Raw genomic sequence first — 26967 nt, forward strand, 5'->3', positions numbered from 1 at the left:
CAACACCATCACAGAGGAACAACATTACACTTTAGATATTGCTGCTTTTTTCAACTGTAGATGACCTCACTGGTTCAGCCTCCCTGCTCCCCAGCCAAGGCTGCTGCCGTCTCTACCAAACGCTTCTCACCAGTTCGTGGACACAAGAACAGTGAGACCATTTGCACCCAGCATACACAATGCCAAGTTCCTGACCTCTCACCATAGGATCAGCATGGGTGTCTTTCCAAATGCGCCTCCTGCCTCCATGCTCCCCCCAACACCCATAGCCCCATGGCCCCCCCCCAGCTTCCTGCCTTGCTGCGAAGAGCAGCTCCTTGCAGACCAGCCGTCGCACGGGGCAGCCTGTGCTTCAGAGCGCAAGTGGTGATGGAGGGCAGCTGTGGACACCAGCCAGGCCACAGCACTTCCCAGCCTCCCTGAACCAAGCCCACACATCCATGGCTTTGGCTACCAGCTCTTTTCCAGGGAGGCTGGAAGACAGCATGGCCACAGCACAGCACTGAGCAGCTGTGGGCACTTCTCCATGCACTTGTGCAACACCAGCTCTCCACTCTCCTCTCGCATGCTGCTTTTCCCCTTGATTGAAGACAACACGTATCATGTTTTTCCCCTTTTGAAGCTAGTCTAAGGCTTCTGTTCTGGTCTCAAAATATGTACACTGCTTTTCTGTGTCTTTTCCAATTTTTCAGCATCCTTTTCAGAGTGGGGATGTTTAACACTACATGTGGTTTTCCCCCTTCGGTGCTCACAGTGCTGCAGCACAGGCTGTCGCTGCTCCTCCCGCAGCATCAGCAACCCAGACAGCCACACTCAGCACTCACTTTGGCCACTGGGAAGACTCTGGGACTACTGTTGTAGAGGTCATTTGTACGGATGGAAAAACAAAATAAGTCAAAACCTGCCAGTATGTTGCAGGAAGGATAAATCCTATCAACCCACTCTAATGGTCTTTGACAGGATAAAAGGCCTAATGAATAAGCAGCCTCTCCAGAGACAGCCTGGAGCTGTCGGAAGTAAGATCACACAATTAGTAACATGCAAACAAGCAGGAAATTCCAATTAACTCGACAGCAGTGCCCATGGCAGAGGAAACATTTGAAGTAAAAAGTGCTGAACCTTTCATGTCCTGCACAATACTCTAAGGAGCGGGCTATGAAAATAGCAGCCTATGTGTAATAAGAGTAAAAAGGGCTACAACTGACTGAAAATCATTCTCAGAAAACAGCTATTAACGGTCTTCTGGCAAACTGAGGAGGCGTTTCCAATGACATCCTTCAGGACCCTATTTTAGTCTGTATTTTATTTTAAATTTCTGGAAGCAGAACAGCAAATACTCTTACAGAAACAGGTAGATAACAACAAGGCTTTGAGGGACTGCAAAAATCTGGTTCTAACCAGATTCACGTTCAGAATTTAAAATGGACAGATGCTCTTGCACCAACAAGATGCAATTAAAGACCAGTGCAAAGCTGGACTGCAGGAGGGAGAAATAAAGTATGTGAAAAGGATCAAGACAAAGACTCAAGGATGACAGAGCAAATCACAAACATCACATAAATACAAAAGTTATTTTTGCAAAACAAGCCAAATCTCATTTCCTGAGAATTTTTATGTAAAACACAAAATATAATCATTCTCTTCTGTTGGTGTTAGCAAGGCCTCAGCTGCAATACTGTTATACTTGTTACCACAGTTTTAAAAATGTGTAGGCAAGTGGGACACAGTCCAGAGCAGACCAGGAATAATAATTTTAGAAAATAAGGGCTGCAAGGAGAGACTGTGTTTAAGCCCGAAAAGGACTAAGGAGATAACAGTCTCCCAGTATGTTAAAAAAAAAAAAAAAAAGGGGAGGTGGGGGGGGTTGGTATTGGAGAGATGACAATCCTTTGTTTTTTTCAAGTCAGGCTGTTAGGAGAAACTTTTCATATGCAAAGCAGGGGAACAGGCTAAAGGCTGGATTCTCCTTTATTGGAGACTTTAAAGCATAGGAAAACCTGCCAGGATGTTACAGCACCCTGTCTTAGCACACAAAAACAGACAGAAAGGTGATATTCAGGACTCCCTCACCCTGCATGATGATGTTCCATAGCAATGACCTGCACTCCCGTTGGCTTTAACATTGCTGTTACAGCGTTTGTTCAATGAGCCATCCAAGCTCTTCTGTATAAATGCCCTATTCTCCCCAAAACTTAACACGTGCACACACAAAATTTCTGTCATCTACAAAATATGCTACTAGCCCTTCTACACCTTCTGCCAAATTACAGCTAGAGGTGCTGAATGCCCAGTTCTGGCTCCCCACGGTGTGCCGACAGAAACACTCTTGTCACAGTGACTCTCCTGGCAGTTACTTTCAGATACCGCTTGGTTCCATGTTTCTCAGCCTGCCTCCGATGTGTTCAGAAAATACTGTACAGAGCTGCACAGAGAATTTCTAATTATGACAATGCTTACAGTATTAAATCAAAAGATTTACAGCCCCCTAAACAAATTACTTCAATGCAGTTGCTTTTATTAACCACATTTATTATCTTAGCAAAAAACCCTAAATTAGGTTTGATGAGTTTTTCTACCTAAAAACTTGTCACCTAGTATTGTTTGTATTCTTACCATTTAATTCTTTAGGCACTTGATCCCTATCAGCTTTTCCATCCTCCTGGCCTGGGAGACATCGAGTTAACTGGCCTACCAAGACTAAGGTCAGACTTTTTCCCTTTCTGTGCACTGGTTAAACCTGAACACTCATCAAAGGTTGCAGGAGCTCCTTTAGTAACCAAGACAACTTGAAACAACAGAGGAAACACGCCCCATAACCAGCTCCCTTACAATTTTTAAATGCAACTTAAATTTCTCCCTCTAATAGATGTTACTTTACACCTCTTGAGCTACTAATGAACTCAGAGCTGTTTTATCACTCATACAGGGAGCCTATTTCTTTCTTTGCACCCAAGGAGAAGTACTTTTCAAGTATCTTTTCTTTTTATTTCAAATTTCTGTTCTCAGATTTCACCACAAACTAGGATATGCTTTGATAGCATTCTCTTCCTTGACCATGAACTTATGGCTATTCAGACACCTAACACATTCCTCTCTACGATTTTCCATCAGTGCTTTTCCTCACCATTCAACTCACTCAGTTGTCTTCAACTTTGGGAAAACGGCCAATCTGAGGAACAAAAACCTCAACTATTGTTGGGACTGTCCTCTGCCAGGCCCCAAGGATGGGGTCAGCTCACAAGCACCATTTCTTAGGCAAGGACCAGCTCCCCCTTCGGCAATCAACTCATCTTTTTGCAGTCACAGTGGGGTGCAAACCAGGGTTGTGTGGGCCACAAGGTCTGTTCAAGTGAGAAAGATTTCTCTGCATTTTAAGATGCTGTGAAGTGAGTGCAAGGTGATGAGCAGCACCTGGGACACCTCGAGCCAACACGGTGACCCAAGCAGAGCCCAGCTGTGCAGATCACTGACCTGCAGGTCTCTTGGTCAGGTTGAGGCAGTCTGCGTGGTACACCTTGGGGCAGCCTGGCTTCTTACAAGAAACTAGCTGCCCTCCGTCCCCACAGCTGAAACACTCGTCCTCTCGCTCCTTCATCACCTCCGCCTGCGACCTGCGCTTCATCTGCGGCCGTCTCTTTAGCTTCTTGGACTTTTCCTCAGTGAGGGTGGGTTGGCTCTGCAGGTGAGACAATGTCAGTTAATGCAGGTCTCTGCCCCTTCCATCTGTTCCCTTCCTGCTACAGTGGATATAACTGCAAACCCTGCAAATAAAAATCCCGCTGCCAGTCATACCTGAAACATACGCAGCATCTCTGCAGTGCTTCATAATATTTGGCAACCAATTTACTACACAAATAGTTCTCATTTTTTTTGAAAGAGCCTGAGAGCCCTGCACCAAAGCCTGGTTAAACATAGGATACATACAATTAGCAACAACAGAACGAGGAGCCAGAGGCTGCCTGGCATCACTGAGCTCATGCCACCTGTCAGACTCTTCAGGTCCTTGGTCAAAGCAGGTGGGTATCCTTGCACACCCGTGACTCATGAAGAGTCTCTCCCAGGCCTTCCTGCACTTTTTGACATTCCTCACTCAATTTTCAGTCTGAATTTATCTGTGATCAGTATAGACCTATTTGTTCTTGTGTTAACACTGCTCTTTTCCAGCAGAAGTTTTTCTCTCTCCCTGAAGTAACCACCAGGACACACTCTCCTTCTCACAAACCAAACACTTTCACAGTCTGCACCCTCAGTCTTCTGAATGGCTTTTCTCTGCACTTACTGAGTTTATTTCCCCCAAGCACAAGTTACAGAATTATGCACGCTAGTTCAGACGACACCTCACAGGCCATATACAATGACATCAACACTTCTCCAGAAGAATAGGAAATCCCTCCCAAAGCACCACCCGCATTTGCCTTTTTCACAGCTGCATTGCAACAGCAGCTCAGTCCTGTGGCAGCTGAACTGCACGATGGCTCCTCCACCATGACTGTTCATCGATGACCTTCTCATGGCAGATTTGTTTCTGCTATTACCTTCCAAGTGTGTACCCTGGCATACTGAATCTCTGAACTCCAGCCCATTCCCAGTTATACTTAGCTATTCCTTTGCAACTGCCCCATCCTCTCCCACACCGATGACACCCGACATCTTTGTGTCATCAGTATAGTTAAATTACCACGCTTGCAACAGCTGTGTTACAGGCAGTAATGAAATAACCACAACTGGTCCCAAGATTGGCATCTAAATGGCTTAAGTGCTCTCTTCTCTGGCCTAAGGCTTCCTCAAACTCTGCCCCCCCCCCCCTCCGCTGCCCCCCCCCACATCCGCCTCCCCCATTTCAAGCCAGGTCCTCAGAGCACTCCTAACCCCCTAGCACAGATCCTCTCCAGGCTAAGCCCCCCATTGTACCAAACACTCAACTCCACAAAGATGATGCTTCCTGTCCCCAGTCAGTGACCTTATCAAAGCACTATCAGTTTAGTTTATCTAAACAGACATGAGCTACATTTTATGCCATTTTCCACATATCTTCATGTCAAAATACGTGTTCTCCACGTAGAACATCTCTGTGTGCTGAGATGATGCCTACAAGGCGATTTTTGCATCCTTTATTCTGCATAAATATTGGACACTATTTTCATCACTCTCCTAGCAAGATTAAAAACAAGAGCACCAAAACATTTAAAGACCTTTGTCTCCAGACCTACAATTTCAGAATTCAGCAGCGGTGGTTATCCAGCTGTCCTGCCACTAGGGAGTTACATCTCTTGATTGTTTCCTTCCCCTTCACATGTGGATATTTCTGTTTTCATACCATCATTCCCATTGACAATGGGGACGAGTCAGGCCCTTCTTATCATTGAAAATGCAGGCAGTGAAATCACTCCACCTAAACCATTCCACCTATTCTCAGCCCCTAGTACGTCGGCTAGCTAATTACAAAGAGAACAAGAAAAACCTTTCACAGTTAATTTGAATGTCCAAGCAAGGTCTAACAGCTGGACTAAGCGATTCCCACTTGCTCACTGCAGCACAATAGACTCCCAAACATTCTTCCACACTCCCAGTTAGAAAGGTCACTTTTAAGCGTGAACTTGAACATAATCAGCGAAGTTTTGTCTTGCTGTATCTTCAGGAAGCTTAAAAATGCATCTACTGTGGGATGAATTAAAAAAAAAAAAACCAAAAAACCAAACAACAAAAAAAATCCAAAACAAACAAACCCCAAGGTACTGTTTTCTTGCGTATTGTTTTTTTAGCCCATCTCATCATGATGGAATGAGTCACCTCAGGCATCACAATGGAACATTAATGCCAACTAAAGGGCACCTTTCTCCCATTTCCATCATGCATCCTGCAATTCCAGGGCAAAAAATGACAGTCAAGCCATGTATAACACAGGAGCAGCAGAAAATCAATTAACTTTAAATCGCAGCCCAAAAAAGAACTAAATACATCAGATGTGTAATTCACCTCACCTGTCAACTTCTGAAGACAAAGTTTTTTTAATCATAAGTTAATTTTTCTGCAGAACTAAGCTCTCTAGAGAATTCACAAAACCTTCCCTACATATTGATGGGGCTTAACAACTGTGCTACTGGAGCTTTTAACCCTTAACTGTGGGTAAGTAAGCCGCCAGTATCCACATGCCAGAGCAGAGGGATTACACACTGATTTGGTGAAGCTCTTGAAACAAACCAACAGCTGAGACATAGATTTAGCTGGTGACAGCTGGGAATTCAGCCAACTGCTCCTGTTATTTCCTTTTCCCAGTGAGAACCAGCTCACACAAGAAGGTAACTGAAATCAATTTCTGTTACTGCAACATTACAGTTACAACATGAAGCTCTCAAAAGTCAGTGAGTTCTAAAAGCTAGTGATTTTTCTACTTCAGATATGGCAAATTTCTTATTCCTGTCTGATGCGTGCACTTCAGTTGCTTAACCAAAAGGAGAAAAAACCAGGAACTTTCTTATTGCAGCAAAGATGGTGATATAGTCTGGCTCTAAAGCAACTCCAAGTCTGAAGGAATGTGAGTTTGCTGGCCTTCCATGCATGCTCACAATTTACTCAGGCCTTTACTTTGGAAAATGGGCTGAGCTGTGGTTTCTTGGTTATACAATGGAAGCCCTTCCCATGCCTGTCCCTTGCCCCTCTAATGTGATGGAAATTGTCATGCTAGTAAGCAGAAAATTCTGAAAAAAATCTTTCATTTACTTTTTTGTTGTAAAATACAATTTCCTGTCATTATTTATAGCAACTCTAATAATTCACGTCTAAGATCTGCACTCTCAGAATGGAAACTTGGATGTTCAACTCATTTCAAGCAGTGCTTTCATGGCCACACTGAAACTAGATTACCTTTCCTGAGATCTCTGCAACAAATTATACACATCTATGCAAAGGGATAATTTGGAAGAACAAAAGCTTAAAGGAGGCATCATACCTTTGGCCGTACTCCTAGGAAGCCACTGCAATTTGGGGCACCACATTTACAAACAGTCTTTCCATTTCCCAAACACTCCAGATTGTAGTTGAAAGTCAGCTCAGTCCCTGGCACAAAAGCAGATCAAAACCAAGCAAGTTGTAATGAACTATGGAGCAGAACATCTTACTGCTGAAGTAAAAGCACTTTTGAAATATAATAACACAAATGACTGTCACAACTATACAAGGATACCAACTATTAATTTACCCATAGACCTGTGTGGATTGAAAATTCATTGCAACCCTACACTCCTATCACATACTACAGCCAAAAAGAGCATTCAACCCCACACTGTAGCATGCTTAGTTCCATTTCTTGACCCTGTAAATTAGAGTATGAACCTCCATTTATATCATGGATGTATGTGTTTCATTATGTCAATGCTGGTGTTAAGTCTCATGACTGTCTACATGAAAACAAAAATTAAGTATCTTCCCAAGAAGCTACAAACCCTCCCCTTTCCTTAGAGAAACACTCCCACGCTTTTAACTGCAGGTACTGACAGAGTGGGGTTCCTTACCAGCTTTGATATTTACAATTGCGAAGAGCCCGACCCGAGTATCGCCATTCACACACCATTTCTGAGTCTCACAGTTTGGCTGGCAGCAATGGTTCATGAACCGAGCATAATTGCCCTTTGGCCCAGCATCAATGATTCGATCCTGGAATTGCAAAAAATACCCAGAAAAACACATTAATAAACTGTCATTTCCTGCTCAAGCTATTGCAGCACAGGTACCAGTATACTAGGAAAGCATTAATCAGTAGTGAAAAGTATGACAATGGAGGCATCTGATGACACGTGCAAAGCACCGTGTTTGTACATGTGTTTTAACCAAGTGTAAGGGACAGGTGTCGCTGTGTTGCCCGGACAATCGACAGACACCCAATCAGTTTCCACACACTGATTTCTCTGGTCATGGCTGGCAGATCATATAGCAGTACAGTCTCCTGCACAACATCATCTTCCTCTTCAAAGACACAGGCTCCTGAACAGCCAGGAAAACGCTACTGCTGCTTTCTGGGAAGTTAGCTCTCCTTGTGGTTTCAGTACTGGATAAACACTACACTAAGCACATTTCCAAGGCAGCACTTGTGGTTCCAGACTCCGACGTCTGCTCAAAAGCAAAATACCAGTTCCTGTTTCTTGTTAAGTCAATGTATAGAAGGAAAACAGGAACAGTACATAACATATGAGGTATGCTTCTGTACAACACACTACCATTTGTTAGACCGCATCGGAGAAAGCAGCTGCAACTGAGATTTGGATTTGTAATAACAGGAGATACTAACACTTGGGTTTGCCCCTGCCTTCCACCCATCAGCCAGACAAGGAGAACAAGATAGGGTCAGTGTGAATTTCTAGCAAGAAGAGGGGAGAGCTAGAAAGCAGTCACATTGTTACCCTGTCCCACGCTGGACAGCTTCTTCCCACGCCTGTTTTCACAATTTCCTTCTAATCTTTCTGAGGTTGAGTGACAAAGTGTGACAAGCAGCTAACAAAACTACTTACCTCTGAAAGCCAGGAGCTCATACCAACAACCTGGCCTCCAGGACCCACGGAGGAGTCTGTGGGTGTAACAAACTCCACCCCTGTACTTAAATCAGCAAGAACTGGGATCTGAACTTAAATGAAGGTCTCACTTCACCTGATACTTGTACATCTGAGGGCTGATGCCTTCTCTGGCACATACCAGCCCAGTTCTGGACTCTCCAGGGTTCAGCTGCTAGGAAGGAACCCAAGGTTACCAAATTCACCCTGTTATGCTGAAGCAGGATCTACTATCCTCAGACAATTGCCTTCAGACAACTGCCTTACCTCTTCTGAATAAACTCCAAAGAAGTCGGTTGAGACTTTCCTCCTAATCCTAATATCCAACCTGAAGCTTCTCTACTGCACGTTAAATCCATTCTTTCGGTCTTCTCTTCAGTGCAAATGCAGATCAGCTCATCAGCAACTCCTAGCATCTTTTTACTTGCTGGAGAATACCACTGTCATGACTTGCTTGCAATCATTTTACTTCTGTCTAGGATCCTGGCAAAAGAAATTCCTTCCACGTACCTTATCCAGTGTCAACATGTAGAAATTGGTGATGTCATGCTCCTGAGCATAGCGGATTCGGGCTCGGCACTCCTCTTCATCAATTAGCTCCCCAACATACTCATTAACAAATTCACCCTGCCAGAAAGAAAACAATAAGCTGATAAGACAAATTCCCTCCAGGATGGAGGGACATCCACCTTTGTGCTAAAACACAGTTCCTGTTTCCTTTGTGGAAACCATTTCATAAAAATCTTCCTCTGTGCTTTGCAGCCAGTTTGACCTATAATCTTCACTAGGAGCCCTGAATCGTACATCTGTTTCATACGCTCAACAAACAGCTTGAAATACATTAAATAAAGCAACAATGGCCACCAGACTATTCTTTGTGCTACAGAAGGAATTAACATTCAGGGACAGCATAAAAGTAAACCACAAGAACAGTTCATTGCTGCAAAGCTCAAAGCACTGCATAACTGCATTCCAGCTGGAAACATCCTTTTGGGAACCAACCACACCGAGCAGCATGATGCACCTAGGGCACCTGCTCCTGCAGTGAATCCATGGAGTTCCCCTGCAGTGAAGTACTGCAGAGACTGTACTTCAACACTCAGAAGGAACCCCAGCTCTGCTCCATGGGGGCTAATAGGTGCCTCCATTAAATAACCGAGTTTTGCTGTTTCCAGACTGTCTGTTGAAAGTGAAATGTAACAGGCACAGGGAATGGCAGAGAGATCCTTTAACCTGTATCACAGCAGGCAGCAAAGCCTAAACAGTATGGACTCACATTCTTCCTTCTGCTATCAAGCCCTCCCCTGTAGCATGTCGTCCCTACTTCTTTTTCAGACATTCTTCTCCTACTATGCTAATCGTCCTCTGTTTCACTTCACCCTTTTTTAGCTTTGGGGTTCTCTTTGCTTTAACATTCTTCCTTCTTCATTCAGCACAGATGTGTGTCCACAGAACTACTGTTCCCTGGATTTAAAAAAGTATATACAAGTGTTTTAGCTGGAGATAACCAGTTTCAGCAATAATAACAGCCATCTCCAAGACATTATCCTTTTGTAAGAGACAAGCCCTGGTTTCAGTTTCTGATACAAGATTCTTATGCTGGAAAAGCCTGGCTATTCAAGAATGGGGGGAAGGTATAATCACTGCTCCCTATCTGGAAATCCTCAGCATCGTCTTCAGGGCAGTGTTCTGGTGTACTCAAAGCCCATCATCCATACGAGCAGACAGACTGAGCAATCATCTTTTTCTTACCCTGTGGAACATCAACATGCAAACCATCTTCTTGGTTAGCTGAGCTAAAGCATTCTTGTCAGGACTGGAAAAGTTAAATTTATCCATTTCTTTCCTACATAGCATTCTACAGCAAGAAGTCTTCTTCAAATTATGGAAGTTGGTGATTTTGCAAATCTATTGAAACCAACACTGATTAAGAGAGAAGTGGCAAGAGAAAATTAAATGCAGAAACAGAGTACTTACCTTTCTGATGTCTGTTTTGGCTTGCAAGCCCCAGCCTCGTGCCAGCGTGCGGAAAATTTGTACCTCAGGATACTGCCGCTTGGAGAAGCACTGGTTCTGGCAGCGCTCCCCAGCAGGGCAGACCAGGGGGTGGCATTCATAGAGCAACATGCGATTGATGCATTCGGAATCCAGGCCACATGGGTTTTCATCTGTTGGTTTGCAGTTGCAACGTGGTATCTCGGACAAGTCTGCAGTGAAGATCTGAACCTTCCCCACCGGCCGGTTCACCTTGAACGCACACAAAGGATGTTAGCTCTTAAGAACAGGTTATCCCGATAGTCACTTCTACACTCAACCCTTGCCTACGAGCTGACAGGCTGCAGTGTGAGTTAGTTACAGCGAGGGGCAGAAGAACACAAGTACAAGCACATATGTACTTCTGGGCACACAATTTCAAGAGATATACAGTTAAGAGGGAAGAGCTAAGGAGGATGCAGGTCCCCCATTAGTGTCACATGGTGCAGTGTGTATTCTGTGACCCTGGAGCAGGGAGAGGCTGCCAAGTGCACCCCTCCCATCACCACTGTGCCTGCATCCAGCCCAGGTGGCCCAGCACTCTCATTGGGTGCACACCATACCTGTGACCGACACCAAACCATTTTCTGCGTGGAACAGCACCTTCTTCAGTCTCTGAGTGTCAGGTCCGTTTCCTTATATTTTCCTTACTGCCCTGTTTTTTTAATCTGTTATCTTCAAGCTTGTGTTTTTGCTCTCAGCTGTTACTATGAGAACCAGTGGACATGCCCATGCAGGACAGAGTACAGAGAGCCTACCTATGCACCAGGCCACAAGCAGTTAGCTCCCTACCCAACTGTCCTGCAGATGTAAATGAAAGAAAAACCAGACAAGGCTGGGGTTGGAAGGCCCAAAGAGGAGCTCAGAGTTAAGCCAAGGAGCTCTCCAAAAACCGCTCCAGAAGGAAGCAGAGTGCAGCAACAGGTGGAGAAGCGACTGGCATGTCTGTGGCATAAGCAGGGTCCTTTGGTTTTGGTTAAAGGCTGCGAATGCTGAAAGGCAGGCAACAGAGAGTCAGGACTTTTGAGAGAGATACTGAAGAAAAGCTCCTTGCTGTTCTTTGCCCAGGTAAGCAATACCATCAGCTCCCTTTCCTCTCCCAGAACACAAAAGGAGGGGATCATTTAGCGAAACTATTTCAGCCCCCCACTCCAATTTATTTAGTCTCACCTACTGAGCAAAGTTTCCACACTGGCAGCCTGCCCGAGTGTCGTGGTTTAACCCCAGCCAGCAACTAAGCACCTTGCAGCCGCTCGCTCACCCCAGCCAGCAACATAGCACCGTACCAGCTACTAGAAGACAGTTAACTCTATCCCAGCTGAAACTAGGACACCGAGGCTGGCCTAGCCCTGATCCTCCTCTTTTGTTTAAAAGCAAACCCTTCAGAACTCCCTGATTAATCTCTTCAACACAGTCTCCCCTTCCTCCTAGCATGGCCTCCCACCTCCAACTTTCTTCATAACTCCTCTGCTGCTTCCCATCTCTTTCTCAGACTGTTAGCTCATCATCTCATTAAGAGTGACGAGTCTCACAGGATTAGGACCGTCCACCACCAGGCAGACAGAGGTGCTCTTGCTGGGTCTGGCACCACCACCCCAAGTGACCATGGTGTCCAAGTGTGGTGCCCCTTAGCACGCATGCATGCCCACCCAGCAGGCCTGCCCTACTCCCCGAGGCACTGTTAGTACAAACCAGCTCCAAAACAGGACGACACTTGGACTAGCCACAACCCTGATGTGATGAAGGATTCCAAGCGTATTTTGCAGCAGCCTCTCATGTTGGCACTCCTTGGGATGGACCCCGAGGTGCTGAACCCCTTAGAAGGCCAGGATGGGAGCAGATGCAGCCAGCTTTGGCCATTCCACCCCAAAGCCTTCCCCAGTTCACTGTATGCTCCTGCAAACTGCTTTGCTTTCAGAAACAAACAGCTTGCACCCAGACCTCAGAAGAGCTGCCATGACTAATGGCCATGACTATTATTATTTATATTAAAGGGGTATTTCAAAGGCTCCAAACTGCTTCCAGAGTTCCTTCATGTTGTGGCTAGAGACAGGCTTAAAAATAACTATAGTGAGAAACTGTATTTCCCCCATTGAAGCTGCCTGGCCCACACTGCTGCCACAGCATTCAGTTGTGTTCTTTACACTGTACAGTAACTCAGGCAGGATATATCTGCCTGCCTAGAAATCCTAGCTAGAAAAAAAAAAAGTGCCAGCAATCAGTTAAGCTTTCACAGTCTGTCACGTAAAAAAGGGAAGGAGCAGACAGAGGCAATGAAAAAAAGAACACAGTCCCTCAGTCACAGGGTTTCTGATCAGTCTGGACCCACATCTCAAGCACATACACCCACTTGGCCCCAGCTCTCGTCTCAAGTCACCTCCATCCTGTAGGACTTCTACGGCTGCTCCAATTCAATCTCAAAATACAGCCCTAAACATGAAGAGTTCCCCAAAACTCAGCAAAAGGCCTGATATTCCAGCACACACACCTGCTTTAGTATTTCTGTTCAGTCACCAACTGATAGAGATATAAAACAATAGCAGAGATGAAACAAGATACTGTGGGTTACCATCCTCCACGCAGCTCTGCTCCACTGCACCCTGACCATCTCCTATCTTGCACCACCTGGGATGCCCACCTTGCCATCAGTAGCACACAGTACTTAAGCATATTGCATATTATTAGCACTCTCCCTTAAGTTCCCAAGGTAGAGAGACGCTCCCCTCAGAGCACACAACTGACATGGAACAGCACAGAGATGTCCAGATCTGCTCCAGTAAATCAGAGTACCTCTATTACTGATGTCTATCTTCCATACAGCTCTGCGCATATGTGAATCCTTTCTGTGGAGGATGACTGAAGATGCCAAGAGCACCAAAGTAACCTTCAAATGCAGCCAGATGCCCAAACAGTAGAAATTTTTCTATATACCTGTAAATCATCTGCACCGACAGCTCAAGACTTCTCTTCTGTACCTGTCCCCTCCCACTTGCCCTCACCTTGATATGTTTGTAGGGAGGAGGTTTCTTGTCATTCTTTTTGTCTTCCTGAAGCTGTCTCAGTTCTTTCTGTGCCTTCAACTCTTCAAATCTTACTGCAGCTTCCTGAAGAGCTAAGTGAGAGAACAGGCTGTGTTATGAGGAACTCCCTCTGCTCACACAGAGCTGTGCTGCCAGTGTCTACCCAGTGCTAACAGCTCCACAAGCAAACCTCCCTGGCTGCATACTTCAGAGGCAGACGTTCACTGGAGTGAGGTGAAGAAAAGGCTAATGCAGTAGGGCAGTTACTAGAGTTACAGTAAGGGACCTGCCCATGGGTGATGAAGCATCCAAACTGCCTGCTAGCTTTGCCTGCTTTTGGGCAGAGGTGTCAGGCAGCTGCATTCACAACAACCAACTGCATTTTTATAGACAGATACTGACCGTATTAAACACAGGGAAGCTGACAAAGCAGCTGATCACTCAGATTTAGAGCAGCTATGTCAGAGCTGGAGAAACATTCAAGATCTGCACACCCGTCTTCCCATCTGGGAGTCACACCAACGAACATTCTGAGTGCACTGGATGATAGATAAGCAGCAGCTCATTCTACAAATTTCATTTCACTTCAGCTCTAAGACATTTTTCTCTGTTACAAGAATGCCACTTCTCCAAGTGGGAATGAAGAGAAAAAGAACATGTACCTCCCTGGATGAAGACAAGTTACCTTTCTTGTATATGCCATCCACGCCCTTCCCCATCTTGTCTTTGCTGCTGACATCACCCTCCATGTAAGGGAACACACGGGCCTGGTGCGTCCACAGGTAATCCTTGGAGCCGAAGAACAGCACAGGGAATTCACCGATGTCATGTTTCATTTTCTGGATGTTGACAGGAATTGTCCTAGGATGGCAAATCTCAGCTGGCCACCACCTGCAACACAGGGAAGGGCAGATGAAACCTCTGGCTCCCCCGCTTCCAACCACCTTAGAAGTATGCTACTTCATGGGGACATGGGGAAAAAGTGTGTGAGGGCGACCAGCAAGGCTGGTGGGGACACAAGAGGCTACTGGAGAAGGAAAGCACGCATTTTACCGGCTGCTACATGCATGCAAAAAAGCCAGAGGCTGCTGCACTGTACCCTGCAGAGGGACGCAGCTTCTCACCTCAATCACCACGAGCACTGCATGAAGAAGGGATGAGGACAAATCTGTTCTACCTTCACCTACCTGTAGCGCCCAACTTTCACCCAGACTACTTCCTTGTAGTGTGGCTTTTTGCCTGCCTTGCAATCATTACAATACCAGCTTCCCTCTGGCATCTCAATGTTTAGACACTCACGGTGAAATGCAGCCGGGCACGACTCACAGCATAAAAGGCTGCCCCCTGCAAAGAAAAGGAGGAGGAATATCAGAGTCACTGCGCAGAAGCCCTAGACTCCACACTTCCAGACAGACAGAGCTGACAAATGGGCATGATGCTCTTCTGCAAACCCTTTTCAAAAGCTGTGCCCCACTCATGCTGCAAAAAGAGCCCTTCTAAGGATCTGAAAAAAACCCCTAGCCTGAAGTTGGACTTAAATGGGGACGGATAGGAAGGCAATCTGTTCTCCGCAGTTCTCACCGGCACGCTCTAGACAGGCAAAGCTTCTGCCTGCTCTAATGACTTCTTGTCAGGGCATTCCTTGGTGACAGGGGACCCAGCACAGACTGTCTCACCTTCCGAGCAGACAAAGCACCAGCTGACGTTGACGTGCTCATGGTTGCGACAGCCCCTCCGTGCAGTGAAGTGATTGGGGCAGATGATGCTGTTGGAGGCGAGGACCACGGACCCAGCAGCAAGGCAGAAGTCGTTGGAGTGGTATGCAACAGGACACCGCACACAGCGCATCAAGCGACCTACCACCAGAACATGGCGGGAACACAGTGAACCTCTAAAGGAGGAAGACTTTTTGTTTCCTGCCAAAACTAGCCTCTATTTGATACCTAAGCTCAAAACGAGCAACCATAAGTGATCTTTGGAAAAGGAAACTGACCTTTAATTTTTATAGACTATCCATGACATACTCACTGGATTCCTATTAAATTATTTAATATAACAATATATATATATAAAAAATTATAAATATCTTTTATATCTATTTGTACATAGCATATATAAAATTGTGTTACTTGGAAGTGAAAAACCTCCTGCATGCTGTGCAGAAACAGCTCAAGAGTTCATAGACTAGGACTGCTTCCTATCATACACAAATAATTAGTAAATCAGCTCAGACAGTAATTACACAGGAGGTGTTCCAAGTGCTTAGCTGCACATAATGAAACCAATCCGCGTAGCTTCTGAAAACATAGGCACTTGCCTCTCCACTTTATCAGATTTTACCCTGAAATTCCAGAACGGAGAATTCAGAATTGCCTACAGGCCTAATTTATCCAAGGTTTTTGAGAGCCTGTTTTCAGTTCCTCACAGGAGACTATAAAGAGGGAGAAGAGGTGGGAGGAAATGGGTAAATCTGACCACCAAAAAGCAGCAGCCAGAGGAACACAATGCAAATGTTCAGTGGGGAAGTGGTCAGCTGTGGGCTTTAGGCCTCAGTATTGTCTTCTACACCAAATACTGATATGTGGGGGGAAAAAAAGACAACTTTAACATAGACCCTGAGGATAAAAATAGAGCTTGTCTTATTGTCACTTGTCTTCAGATACCAAGGGTTTAATGGAAGGCAGCTTTAGAAGCAAATATACAATGCTATCACATGAAAGTTTTAAGTTTAGTCATGTGAGATAGTGGTCAAGGTACTGCTGCAAACAGCTCAAACAGATGTTTGCCTGAGAAGCTTAGCCCAAGGGTGTCACTACTACAAGACAAGAATTTGCATTATTAAAAAAAAGGAGAACTAGAACAGTATCATAGTTTTTACTACGCTGCTCTCTATGCCATTGCCTTGATAGCCAGTGCTGCTAAGCAGGCAGCGTCTACAGCACTGGCACAGCGAAACGCACGTAGGAGAAACATGAGAGTGTCTATACAGCTCCAGAGACTTATTCAAAAACCCAGAGAGGCGTGTGGCATCGCTGGACGTGCAGGCATCCAAGCGTCTGGACAGACAAGAACATTTTAGTTGCCATGTCTGACCATCAGGAGTGCTGATGAGCAGCAACCTCGCATACCGACACCACCTTTTCCACTCCCCTGAGAGAAGCTATTCCTCAGCAAACGCTACAGCAAGCTCTGCAGCAAGGACAGAAAATCAACATGAAGAACTAGTGGACGAGGTAACTACACAGTGGACAGGTAACAAAGGAAAAGCTTCTAACGGCATCCCCTAGAAGATATCAGTACCTTTAGATGCAGAGATGTTTGCTGGGTTAGCAGCATGACAAGTCATGCATATGTGCAGGGAGCATCGGAAGCCCTTGTTCTGCATGACTGTGGGCGGATACTTTTGTATGCATGCTTCATGGTAATACTTCCCACAGAGGGGCAGCAAGCACCGTTTTACATCTTCCCCGCAGCTCTTGCACACAAAGCAGGTATGGACTCCTGGAGAAAGAGCAACAAACACAACACCAGTCACACTGAAGAGCTAAATGAAGACCCGACACTTTCACCAGGCTGCGTATTAGCATAGCACAGCACAACTTCCCAACCTGCTGTACCAATTCCAAAGCACAGGTCTCTGCAGCAGGCTGGTTTTGCCTGCAGCTACAATAAAACTCCAGATCAAAAAAAATATTATTATAGCTGTGATTTCAGGCCAGGGAAAAAAGAAGAAAAACAAAAATCAACAACCCTACTTACAACATTCCCCCCTTTCCAGTCGGCTCCAGACTCATCCTCCCCACCAGCCCTCTCTCCCTAGTCCCATATAAGAATTTCCGCTTCTCCTTCCCACCAGATCCTGGACATTCACTTCTTCGCACCCCACATACCTGAATCAACAGTAAGACCAGTTAATTAGAAATTCATTATCAAACATCAAACCAATAATCAGAGAACTGAGAGCTAGCTAGCAGCCCTACCGCAGGCATATCACTCCAGCAAAATGAAGCACCAGGTAAGCACGCAGCAAGCACCCTGTCCTGCGCTCACAAAAGCTGCAGTACCTGTGGAACACTCATTGCAGATGAATTTGCCCTTTGGCATCTCGGACAGCCCAAGGCACTGCAGGTGGAAAGCACCACAGCACTGCGCCTCACACAGCAACAATTCTCCTGGCTTCTCACAGATCTGCAGGGAAAGAAGCACAATGTAAGCTCCGAGCAACCTCCTTCCCCAACTCATCCCAGACAGCAACAGCCTGTGTGCTGGTCAGGACTGCCAGCAGAGACCCCTGTGGAAAAATGCAAAGTTTTCCTTGTGTCAGTTAATGCAGGCGGTTTGTGCACCACCACTGCCATTTGCCATCCAGTCCTTACTACCATGCATCGGCTAAAATGAATCCTACGTTGGTCATGTCTCCCTAAGGTCTGTGAACTTTAGCAGGAAGACACAATGGCAGAGGAAAGAGCACGAAAAGCTGGTTAATTCTACAATAAGCACCCTGAGGCTACCTGGGCTTACATGGGGCACCAGCATGTCCCAGAACTTACACAAAAACACTTTACAGCGGTAAAGTTTCAAGGAGATTTCTTCAAGGACACTACCTGACACACATTCTCCTTGAGAGCTGCTCCTCCACCACGCTCTCCCTGCATTTTTTTGGACGAAGGCACTCCATGGTCGTTCTCTGACCCCTCTTCGTTACCCTCTTTGGGGCTTGCAGCGGTCCCGTGAACTGATATCTCCCCCTTTAAAAAGAAATCCAGAATTAGGGCCATCAGTAGTTCCTGTCCTGACCTGCAACCTACAAATTCAGCCATCGAGCACATAACAGGTTTGGCAGTTGGTCTGTGTTACCCACCCTGGAGAGAACATCCCCCACAGAGTTCCACAAAAAGACTTAAAAGAAAGCAAAGGAAAGGAAAGAGGTCTTAGTTTACTAGATCATTAAAAAATACACACTCAACACAATTATGTTCCTGTGCATAACTCTCTCTGAGGAAGGAGTCATGGCTGAGGAAGAAAGGTACTGCCCTGCATAGAAACAAATCAGGTAGGCTGGAATAGTCTAAAGCATCCTGCATGCTGATGTCTACTTGTACTGGAAATGCAAATGAAAAACTTCAAACAATTTTTATCGCAGCTGTCACCCAGCAAATGAGCCAGACTTTTCCCCACACTTGTCTCAGCTTGTCCTAACCCATGTAAAATACAGGCACGCAGGTACTCAAGCCTGCATTAGTATGAACTAGCCAGACAACACCAAAGTGAACAGTGCAGCAGGGCATTTACCCCACGATCCTGCCTAGGGCAGTGAGTCTTTCATAAGCATCTGTCCTGTATGAGCATCACAGTACTGACTGTAACATCTTAGGGTGATGGTAACATCTACTGGTGAAAGAGCATCCTGCCGAGAAGATGGGTTTCAAAGGATAAAGGCCCAACCGCATCCTCATGGGCCAAGTCAGGGATCCTGCCATAAGGCTTCCCAAGGTGGAAGGACACCTTCCAATGTGGCCACAGGACCTGCTCAGACACTGTCAGAGGGAAGGAGAGCAGCAGGTATCCTAGAGACACTTGTTTCTACCACAAGATACTGCTGTCCTGGAGCTGCACATGGCAGCACTGCCTTCACTTTTGTCAGGACAGGCAACTAAGAGCTAGGAAACGCCATCCTGCCAGCTTCCAGGCCTCTCAGGTAGAGTCTAAACAACACTTCAGTGGTCTCACCAGCCCCAGCTGCCACTCCAGAGCCGGTGTGCCTTAAGGGCCATTAATGCTGCACCAAAGTGATGCCTTTAGCTAAGTGCTTTGAGCAAGAACATTTTAAAGACTCTGCCATTTTTTAAATATCCCAGATCACAACAGTTAGCTGAGTGATCTCAGTATGGGGCTGCCAGTTCCTCCTTGGGTCACCAAGCCATACCCAGTACATGCCCAGATACAAACTGTACACCTGAAAGACCTTGTGAAGAATTCAAATTGCTGGCAGGAGCAGCAGCCATCACTCTCATACCTTCAAGCCTGCCTGGTGCCAGGTGTCCAGCTAATGATCACAAGAGGGAGCTTTGCACCACTTTCTATATGGGAAAGTATCAGTCTGAGTTGTGGTGCTACCAAAGCTTGTAAGTTGAACTGAACGCCCTCTGAACACATTATTAGTCTGTGCAAAGCAAGGACATAAAGGTCTCCCAAAGTTTAAGGTTGGAAGAACCTGGAGCTGGTATTCTGGTCAGATAATGACGCTTCCTTTGCCTGTTTTGTTTTTTGAGTGGTCCTGTCACCGTTGTCGTCGTCCCCACCCCCTGCCATGCCCTGAATGTAACAGTATGGTTTTATGAGGGGATATTTTAAAGCCATGTCAGTTCTGTGGAGCAACGATGCACAAGTGCACTGATGGTATATTAATGCACACGGTACAAAGATGAATGGTGTAAGTTGCCTTTATTGAGCACAAAAAAAAAAGCAAAGTCCCAGCTACAAACTACTGCCAGTCCAACATACCTTACGGTGTACAGCCTTACAGACTATCATCACAGTCTCACTGGAAGGCTGGCAGTGATGCAGCCTGTGGGAATACTGATAAAGACCACATAAGCTGCTGCCACCCTACGACACAGCCCTGGCAGAGGGAAGGGCAAGGTCTCTATGGCATTGGCAAAAACACCATCTAAGAACACAACAGCCACCTTCGCCTCTATACGCAATAGCATCTTGTCAAGCTAAGCGCTATGATACTTGTGCTCCTGCAGCTGTATTTCTGCTAGGAATTATGTAGTCTGCTGCAAGGCAGCCCTCTGGCCCAAACACTTGCTTTTGCTCCTGGAATGCTCCAGGAGCAGCACAGGCGACCAGTGCTCCAAGGACTGGTTACAGCTCAGGTCCTCCTATTCCTACATAGGTGCTCCCTCTTCTGCTCAGCTCAGCAGTGACCTCAGGGTTGCAGGGGTCACTGTAACAAAGAACAAGAGCAGGGTTAATCAGCTACTGGTATGGGCAAACAACATCAGCTATAGCTTCTGCTTACGCTGGGGCCCCAGTGTTAAAGACACAAAGTAAGCTCATCCCCTCTCATGGTCACTGAGGTCCCTGTCAGGAGGGGCAGGGTGCTGGTAAACAAGCACCACCCGTCCTGTGGTCAGTGGCACTAGCTTCCTGCTGTAGCTGAGGTTTCAAGATAGTGTTTTGGAAGGGAGGGGACATACTCAGATTTGCTACAGACAGAGGTATGAGGGATTTAGAACTGGTTCGTTTTTCCATCTTTCTGGCAGTTTCCTACCATGGCTGCTAGGACTCATTGGTTTGAACCTTGATGGCCATGTTTCATGTGTTGGTGGAATGGGAGACTAAAATGCACCTAGGAGTCACATAACATTAACCAGCAACTTCCTTCTCAGATCTGAAAGCATTTGCTAGTGGCAATGTTACCTTAACAAGTGGGACCACACTGCCCATTGTGGCACAGCATGCAGTGTGGCACAGTATGCTCTAGCCCTACTCTTTCAGCCTAAACCCATCCTATTTGGTTCCGCAAACAGCTAGTCAATCTGCACATTTCACATGCCAGGATCTTATCCTTATTTTAATCAATGCTCCCAGAACCGCATACGGAAGGGAATGTCAGAGCTAGGCAGGATGGGCAAGGCCAGACACTTGTGCTTTGTGAACATGGAGAAGGGGATTGCCATTCAAGGCCATCACTCAAAAGAAACGGTCACACTGTTCCCCCTCCTTCCCCTACCCAGCATAAGCCCTGCAAAACTACATACCTCCTCTAGAGGGCAGGTGTCTCATCTTGGGTCTTCTTCCAGAGCTATCTCTGCTGCTGTATCTGGCACATCCTCAAAGCCTGGCCTGTTCTTTGGCACAGCCTGACCTTGGCTCACAACCTTGACAACCATTTCAACAGCATTTTCCATCCCCTTCTCTCAGTCTCTTGCTGCCCTGATGTTGTAAACTTGCACTCCTAGCTCCACAGACAGGCAAGGACAGAGAAAGCTGCTTAGTTCAGCCCAGGCAGACAAGCTTTTCTCTGCCCTCTTTTCCTCTGAAAGCAGCTGGATCCAAGGCTTCACTGCAATATTATCATCAGACCATCTATTTCTTCTAGCACCATTCAGCACAAAGTGGAGTTCCTTGCCTGGTGTCCGGAAAGTCACTTAGGCACCAGTGTGGTCCAAATTCCATGTGAAAGCACAATTACACCTCCACAGCACCCCAACACTCACCAGTACCCATGCACTCACCTAAGCCAAGGGGTGCACACTCTCACCACAGTGGCTCAAGAGACACAATCACAGTGAAATGGATGCTGCCAAAAGGTGCCAAGCATTGCCTTGCCTTTTTTTTTTTTTTTTGCATGGTTTACCATACCTAACTTCAGGTACTCAACACTGATGTCTAAGGCTGGAGGCAGTTAAGACTCCCTGGGCTTCCTCTGCAGTGAATGATGGGTGCAGGTTTCAGAGACATGGCCTAGCTACTTTGCTGCTCTGAATTGCACCCTCTTTTCTTCACTATAAAAGATTCAGAGAATTTGTGGCTCAGAGCTGAGCCAGTCTCTTAGTGGGTACCTAACAGCAGACAGTGTTAACTGCCCCCCAGCATTGGCAAAGATAATTGTACAGACTTCCTTGAAACATTATTCCAGATGAGCACACTTCAGAAAGAGCATCAGCACCATCACAGGAAGGCTTGCACGGCCCAGGGGTATTACCCCACTTTATCACCCCCATCATAAACATGCTCTTCAAAAAGCAGTAGCAGCAACGTGGCTGGCACTGCTCGAAGTGGTGTGAGGTTTGTGTTCTCCTGGAAGCTGCATAACAACAACAAATAAAACAATATATGTCTATAATTGGCTCCTGAAATACATACTGACTATCCTGACAGAACAGCCTGCTGCTGAACCTGGGCCACTGGAAGTGAGAGGCGATGGTGAGAGGCCCAGAGGTGTCCCGCCTCTCCCTGGAAAAGTCTTGCTTCCCCTACACTTGATGATACCTGGCTCATTCCTAAAAGGCAAAATGTGCTTGTCAGAGATATTTGTACGCCGACGCTGCTGGGATGCAGTAGAAGGGAGTTACCCCAATTATCCCTTTCTGCTGGATGGCAGAATGTAATCAGAGGCTCCTGTGAGCAGTCACATACAGTCCCCCCATCCCCTCCAACGTGGTTCTTAGCTCACCCTCGTGTGCAGGTGCAAGTGGAAGAAGGGGTTGAAGTCCACAGTCTAGTGCTTGTGCTTCATACTGGTGTGTAAAAGGGCAAGATTATCACCACCACCAGAGAAGACCTTTTACAGCAGTTGGACCTTCTGAGGTACAAAGCAAGATGCCAGGCAAAACCTGGTTCCATCAGATCAGAATAGCCTCTCTCCTGGAGAATTAGCTGAGTAGCAGCTTAAAAACTGAGCCCGAGTTAAGCAGTCATCACAAAACAGCTACTAAATTAAAGTGGTATCTTCAGCTTCAACCCCAGCTCAAGCAACTACATCAGTGGGACAAGCTCCCAACTGACATGCCAGCCAACCAAAGACGACCTGGCCTAGGCTCTGCAAAGTGCCCTGGGAAGTAGCAGACAGGTTATAGGGATGACAACATGTAGGAAGACCCAACAGTACCTCAGAGTGTGGGGTCTCCCCCAGCCCCTCCTCAATTCTCTCCTTCTTGGAATGCATTGCAGCAGAGGTATGGCGCTGTCTCTTCCGCTTCCGCTGCTTCTCCAAGAGCTTTTCAGAAGCTGGGATGCAACAGAAAGACCGCTCAAGGAAAATGCACAAATAATTCCCTTGCTACAGGTGCCACCAGCAAGTTCTACACCCTTTCTGAGAGCTTCAGGCTGGGTCCTACTGTCTTTGAGGGCATAAGGGCTGGGGCAATACGAGCCTCCAGGCAGTCTGCCCTCTGTCCTGCAACCATTGGAAGACCACCGATTCCTACTGGTTTAAGCTTTGTTTGCTAGGCTGCTGAACAATATCACTGCCTTTCCTGAGGCAGCCACACCAGCAGAAAAGAAGAAATGCTACCAACACAAAGCTTACATTACTAATCAAATGCTGATAACTACCTCCTCCCTCCGCAACAAAACCTCATGTTGATACCAATGTGATACAAAGGCAGATGGGGAGGGAGTACAATGCAACTGCACAACCATCCATGGGACAGGGCGGCCACCATTGAGCCTGGTCACAGCATGTCATCAGGCAAAAGACAGCGTACTGGTACAGGACCCATGCTGACAAGTTTTCTTCAAGCACCTAGACTATGAATGAGAAGTGAACATCTTCTCATGGAAATATGAACGCTCCATCTCCACTTTCCACAGGGAAATCAAAGACATTAACAGTACCTTGGGCACACAATGTCGGTACCTCTTTCTTCTGCCACTGCTTTAGCTGAGGCAAGCACCCTCTGAGAGCCCAGGACACATAAGCCCTTACACACACACACACACATACACACACAAAAACACAGGCACTGATCCAAATGTCATCAACAGTCTACCCGCACAGCCCTCCCTTCACTTACCTTCTCCCAGGTCCGAGAAGTGGGCTGGTGAATAGAGCTCAGAGCTGTCACTCTCTGAAGGGCCAGTGCCCTACAAATACACAAGAGATTCAAGTCACCAGATGCAAATCAGAGATGCATGTTCCTCAGCCACTCAGAGCCTTTACGAATGACTGCAACATGTAACTTACAGTTCAGGTCATGAATTCATCAGTGATCAGAGACTTTACAAAAAAAACATTTGTTTTGTGTGTGTTTGATAGATCGCATATGGAAAAGTCAGTCTCTGGTCAGGGAGGAATACCGAGTCTGTTGCGTCTTGTGCTCACCAGCATCATCCGCTGTTTCCTGAGCTGTCCCAAAAAGGCTAACACCCTGTAAGCTGCTGGGAACAGAGACTCTCTTCTGGCTTTACACTTTTACAGAGCTTAAGACTGAAATACTTTGGCCTCTGCATTACTGCAAACATGATAACTGCATTAAGACTGTGCCACACAGAGAAAAAAGAAAGGAGGAAAACTTAATAATCAACCTTAGAAACAGTGGCAACAAGTATTGTGCACGTACACCACCTGAAATAATTCTTTACAAGTTGCTTTTTTCCAAACCATGTCACTGAATATTTTGAGTATGTAGTGGAGAAGAGCAGCATTTTCTTTAAAAATCTGCACCAAGCACTGTATACTACATGTGATACAACTCAAGCCTCCATCCTGGTACAAGCTCTGCACTTCTGTACCATTCACCAGCTCACTTGGGAAGGTAACAAAGGAAACACTGCTCGGAGGAAATCTGACGGAAAAGGACAAAGCCTTAGATTCAAGCTCAAGCTACACTGCAACGTAACAGTAAGCCTCTGCGCAGAACATTTCTGCTTACACCTTCCTAGCCAGCATCCAGCTGACTCCTTTTCCATATAAACCAATGAAGAGAGGAGATTTTACAGCCAAACTACCCAGTCCCCTTTACAAGTGGGGAGGGGTGAGGAACACATCTGTATTCAGCAGATTTCTTCATCATAACACAGGAACCAGCACCTTTGGAAGGGTGGACCTTTGCTCCTGGGCCACAGCCAACAAAAAACCATAGGCCATTGCACTATGTCTCGTTCAGCAGGACCTGCTGTCCAGGCTTGTTTTTCTATCTGGTTTTCAAAGAGCTGGAAGGAAAGTACCTTCTTTGGGGGAGTCCACTCCTCCTTCTTTGGCATAAAGGCAGTGTCCAAATCATTGGATTCCAAGAGCTTTTTAGTGGGCTTCCTCTGACGCTTGCTTTCGAAGTTTCCTGCAATGAAACTCTTTACATCAGATAAACAGGGGGTTTCTTCTCTTCAATCAGACTAAGACCATTAAGCAAATATCAGCCAACTTTTCAAAACAATCTGCTTCCCCCCATCTTTGGGATCATAAGCTCCTTGGACAGAGATGCCAATTACCTGTTTCTGTACAACTTCCACAAAAATGGACCTCAGTCTGCCATGACCTTCAGGCATACCTCAATATGCAACAGAGAAATCCACCCACAGAAGAGAGACTATGAAGTCAATGCCAGCAGGTAACATATCCTGGCAGCGCAATTCAGATCGTAATTTCCCAATCACTTTGAACTGGCATAAGCCAGTCCTACCACTGACAAATACAGCCCTGCCTCCACTCCCACACCACTCCCACCAGCATTCATGCCGCACATAGTAAACAGGCTAAAGGACATGCTCCTGGTTAAAACTACCTGGGAAAAGACACACGAAACACTTGCTGTAACCTGCACCATTTCCTACTCACACTTTTTGCTGGCACCCAGGAGGTAACAAGTTGCTAGGCCTGAGTTCATCCACACTAATTTTGGCAACAGTATGAACTTAGAATGACTAGGAAATGATGATGAGTGTAAGACACTCCACACAAACAGCCTGCTACCCATCCCACCCTGTTATCTGCTTGCTTTACCAGCCTCAGCTGTGCCCTCTCTGTGACACACACTTCTGTGTGCACTGCTTATGCATCAGATACCTAATGGAGGGACAACATGGCATCATTCTTAAGGCAAGCCTCTTGGGCTCTGTGTGCTTCAGCAAGAGGCAAGTTTTCTCAGCAGGGGGAAGAGCTATGCAACCTCTGCATACTGGATGTTTGCTCCCACTGCTGCACCCTGTACTGCTCTCCTACATCTCCAACCTCAGGTTCACATCCCCAGTTCTTCCTCCTTTAATCCTCTACAACTTTCCATTTCCATCTGACACCCACAAGCCCCCAAAGGCAATCCCTCTGCCCTCAAACGTAACAGGCTAACTGACCTCCCAGTGACCGTACCTCTTTGTCTACTTGGTTTAATTTTTTTGACCATAGGCCTTTTAGAATAGGAACAGTGTTCTCTCCAAGTTAGCATAGCCAGAACACCAGGGCTTTAACCCTGAACATGTCTTTAGACACTACTAGAGAATGAATGTACTGCAAAGCAGACCCTGATACTGACTCTTGTCGGAAAGGGGCAAAGCCTGTCAGACCACACTCGCTCTTTGTATACCAAGCCTTACTGAAAGCTAAGGCCCTGGCTTGCTGCTACAACAAGTCTCTGACAATTTCTACAGATGTTTAGAAAACCTCTAAGAAAAATAGTTTTTCCGGAGAGATTTCTGTGCTACAATTCCCTGAGCTCACTAGGAGAACAAAAGCTCACCCCACCAGCTATGCAGATTAGACTTTGCATATCAACCTCAGCACAGCAATGTTCATCCAAAGGGTTTTAACAGCAGCAAAAGACCTTCAAGCTAAAGGCATGCCACTGTTTGCAAGCACAGATGGCAAGAACTCAGAGAAGGAGCTGTGCCTTTCTTCATTTGGACAAAGCAGTATTCTGTGCCAG

The 26967-nt window shown here is 46.2% G+C and overlaps 1 protein-coding gene across 4 annotated transcripts in view; it reads right to left on the minus strand.

Moving 5' to 3' along the window:
* The window catches only part of NSD1 (nuclear receptor binding SET domain protein 1), a 68202-nt gene that overhangs the window by 9670 nt on the left and 31565 nt on the right, over nt 1-26967 (minus strand). For all 4 annotated transcript variants that reach the window (XM_069773031.1, XM_069773030.1, XM_069773033.1 and 1 more), the window contains exons 8-22: nt 25280-25389; nt 24127-24196; nt 23220-23338; nt 18202-18345; nt 17662-17785; nt 16898-17098; nt 15274-15453; nt 14785-14941; nt 14283-14488; nt 13577-13689; nt 10521-10790; nt 9054-9170; nt 7512-7653; nt 6950-7056; nt 3472-3676 (exon numbers count right to left, since the gene is read on the minus strand). In XM_069773031.1, the coding sequence (XP_069629132.1) occupies nt 3472-3676; nt 6950-7056; nt 7512-7653; nt 9054-9170; nt 10521-10790; nt 13577-13689; nt 14283-14488; nt 14785-14941; nt 15274-15453; nt 16898-17098; nt 17662-17785; nt 18202-18345; nt 23220-23338; nt 24127-24196; nt 25280-25389 (2265 nt within the window). The remainder of the gene's footprint in view (nt 1-3471; nt 3677-6949; nt 7057-7511; nt 7654-9053; nt 9171-10520; nt 10791-13576; nt 13690-14282; nt 14489-14784; nt 14942-15273; nt 15454-16897; nt 17099-17661; nt 17786-18201; nt 18346-23219; nt 23339-24126; nt 24197-25279; nt 25390-26967) is intronic.

This window comes from Haliaeetus albicilla, chromosome 27 (genome assembly GCF_947461875.1).
Source record: "Haliaeetus albicilla chromosome 27, bHalAlb1.1, whole genome shotgun sequence".
NCBI classification, from domain to species: domain Eukaryota; kingdom Metazoa; phylum Chordata; class Aves; order Accipitriformes; family Accipitridae; genus Haliaeetus; species Haliaeetus albicilla.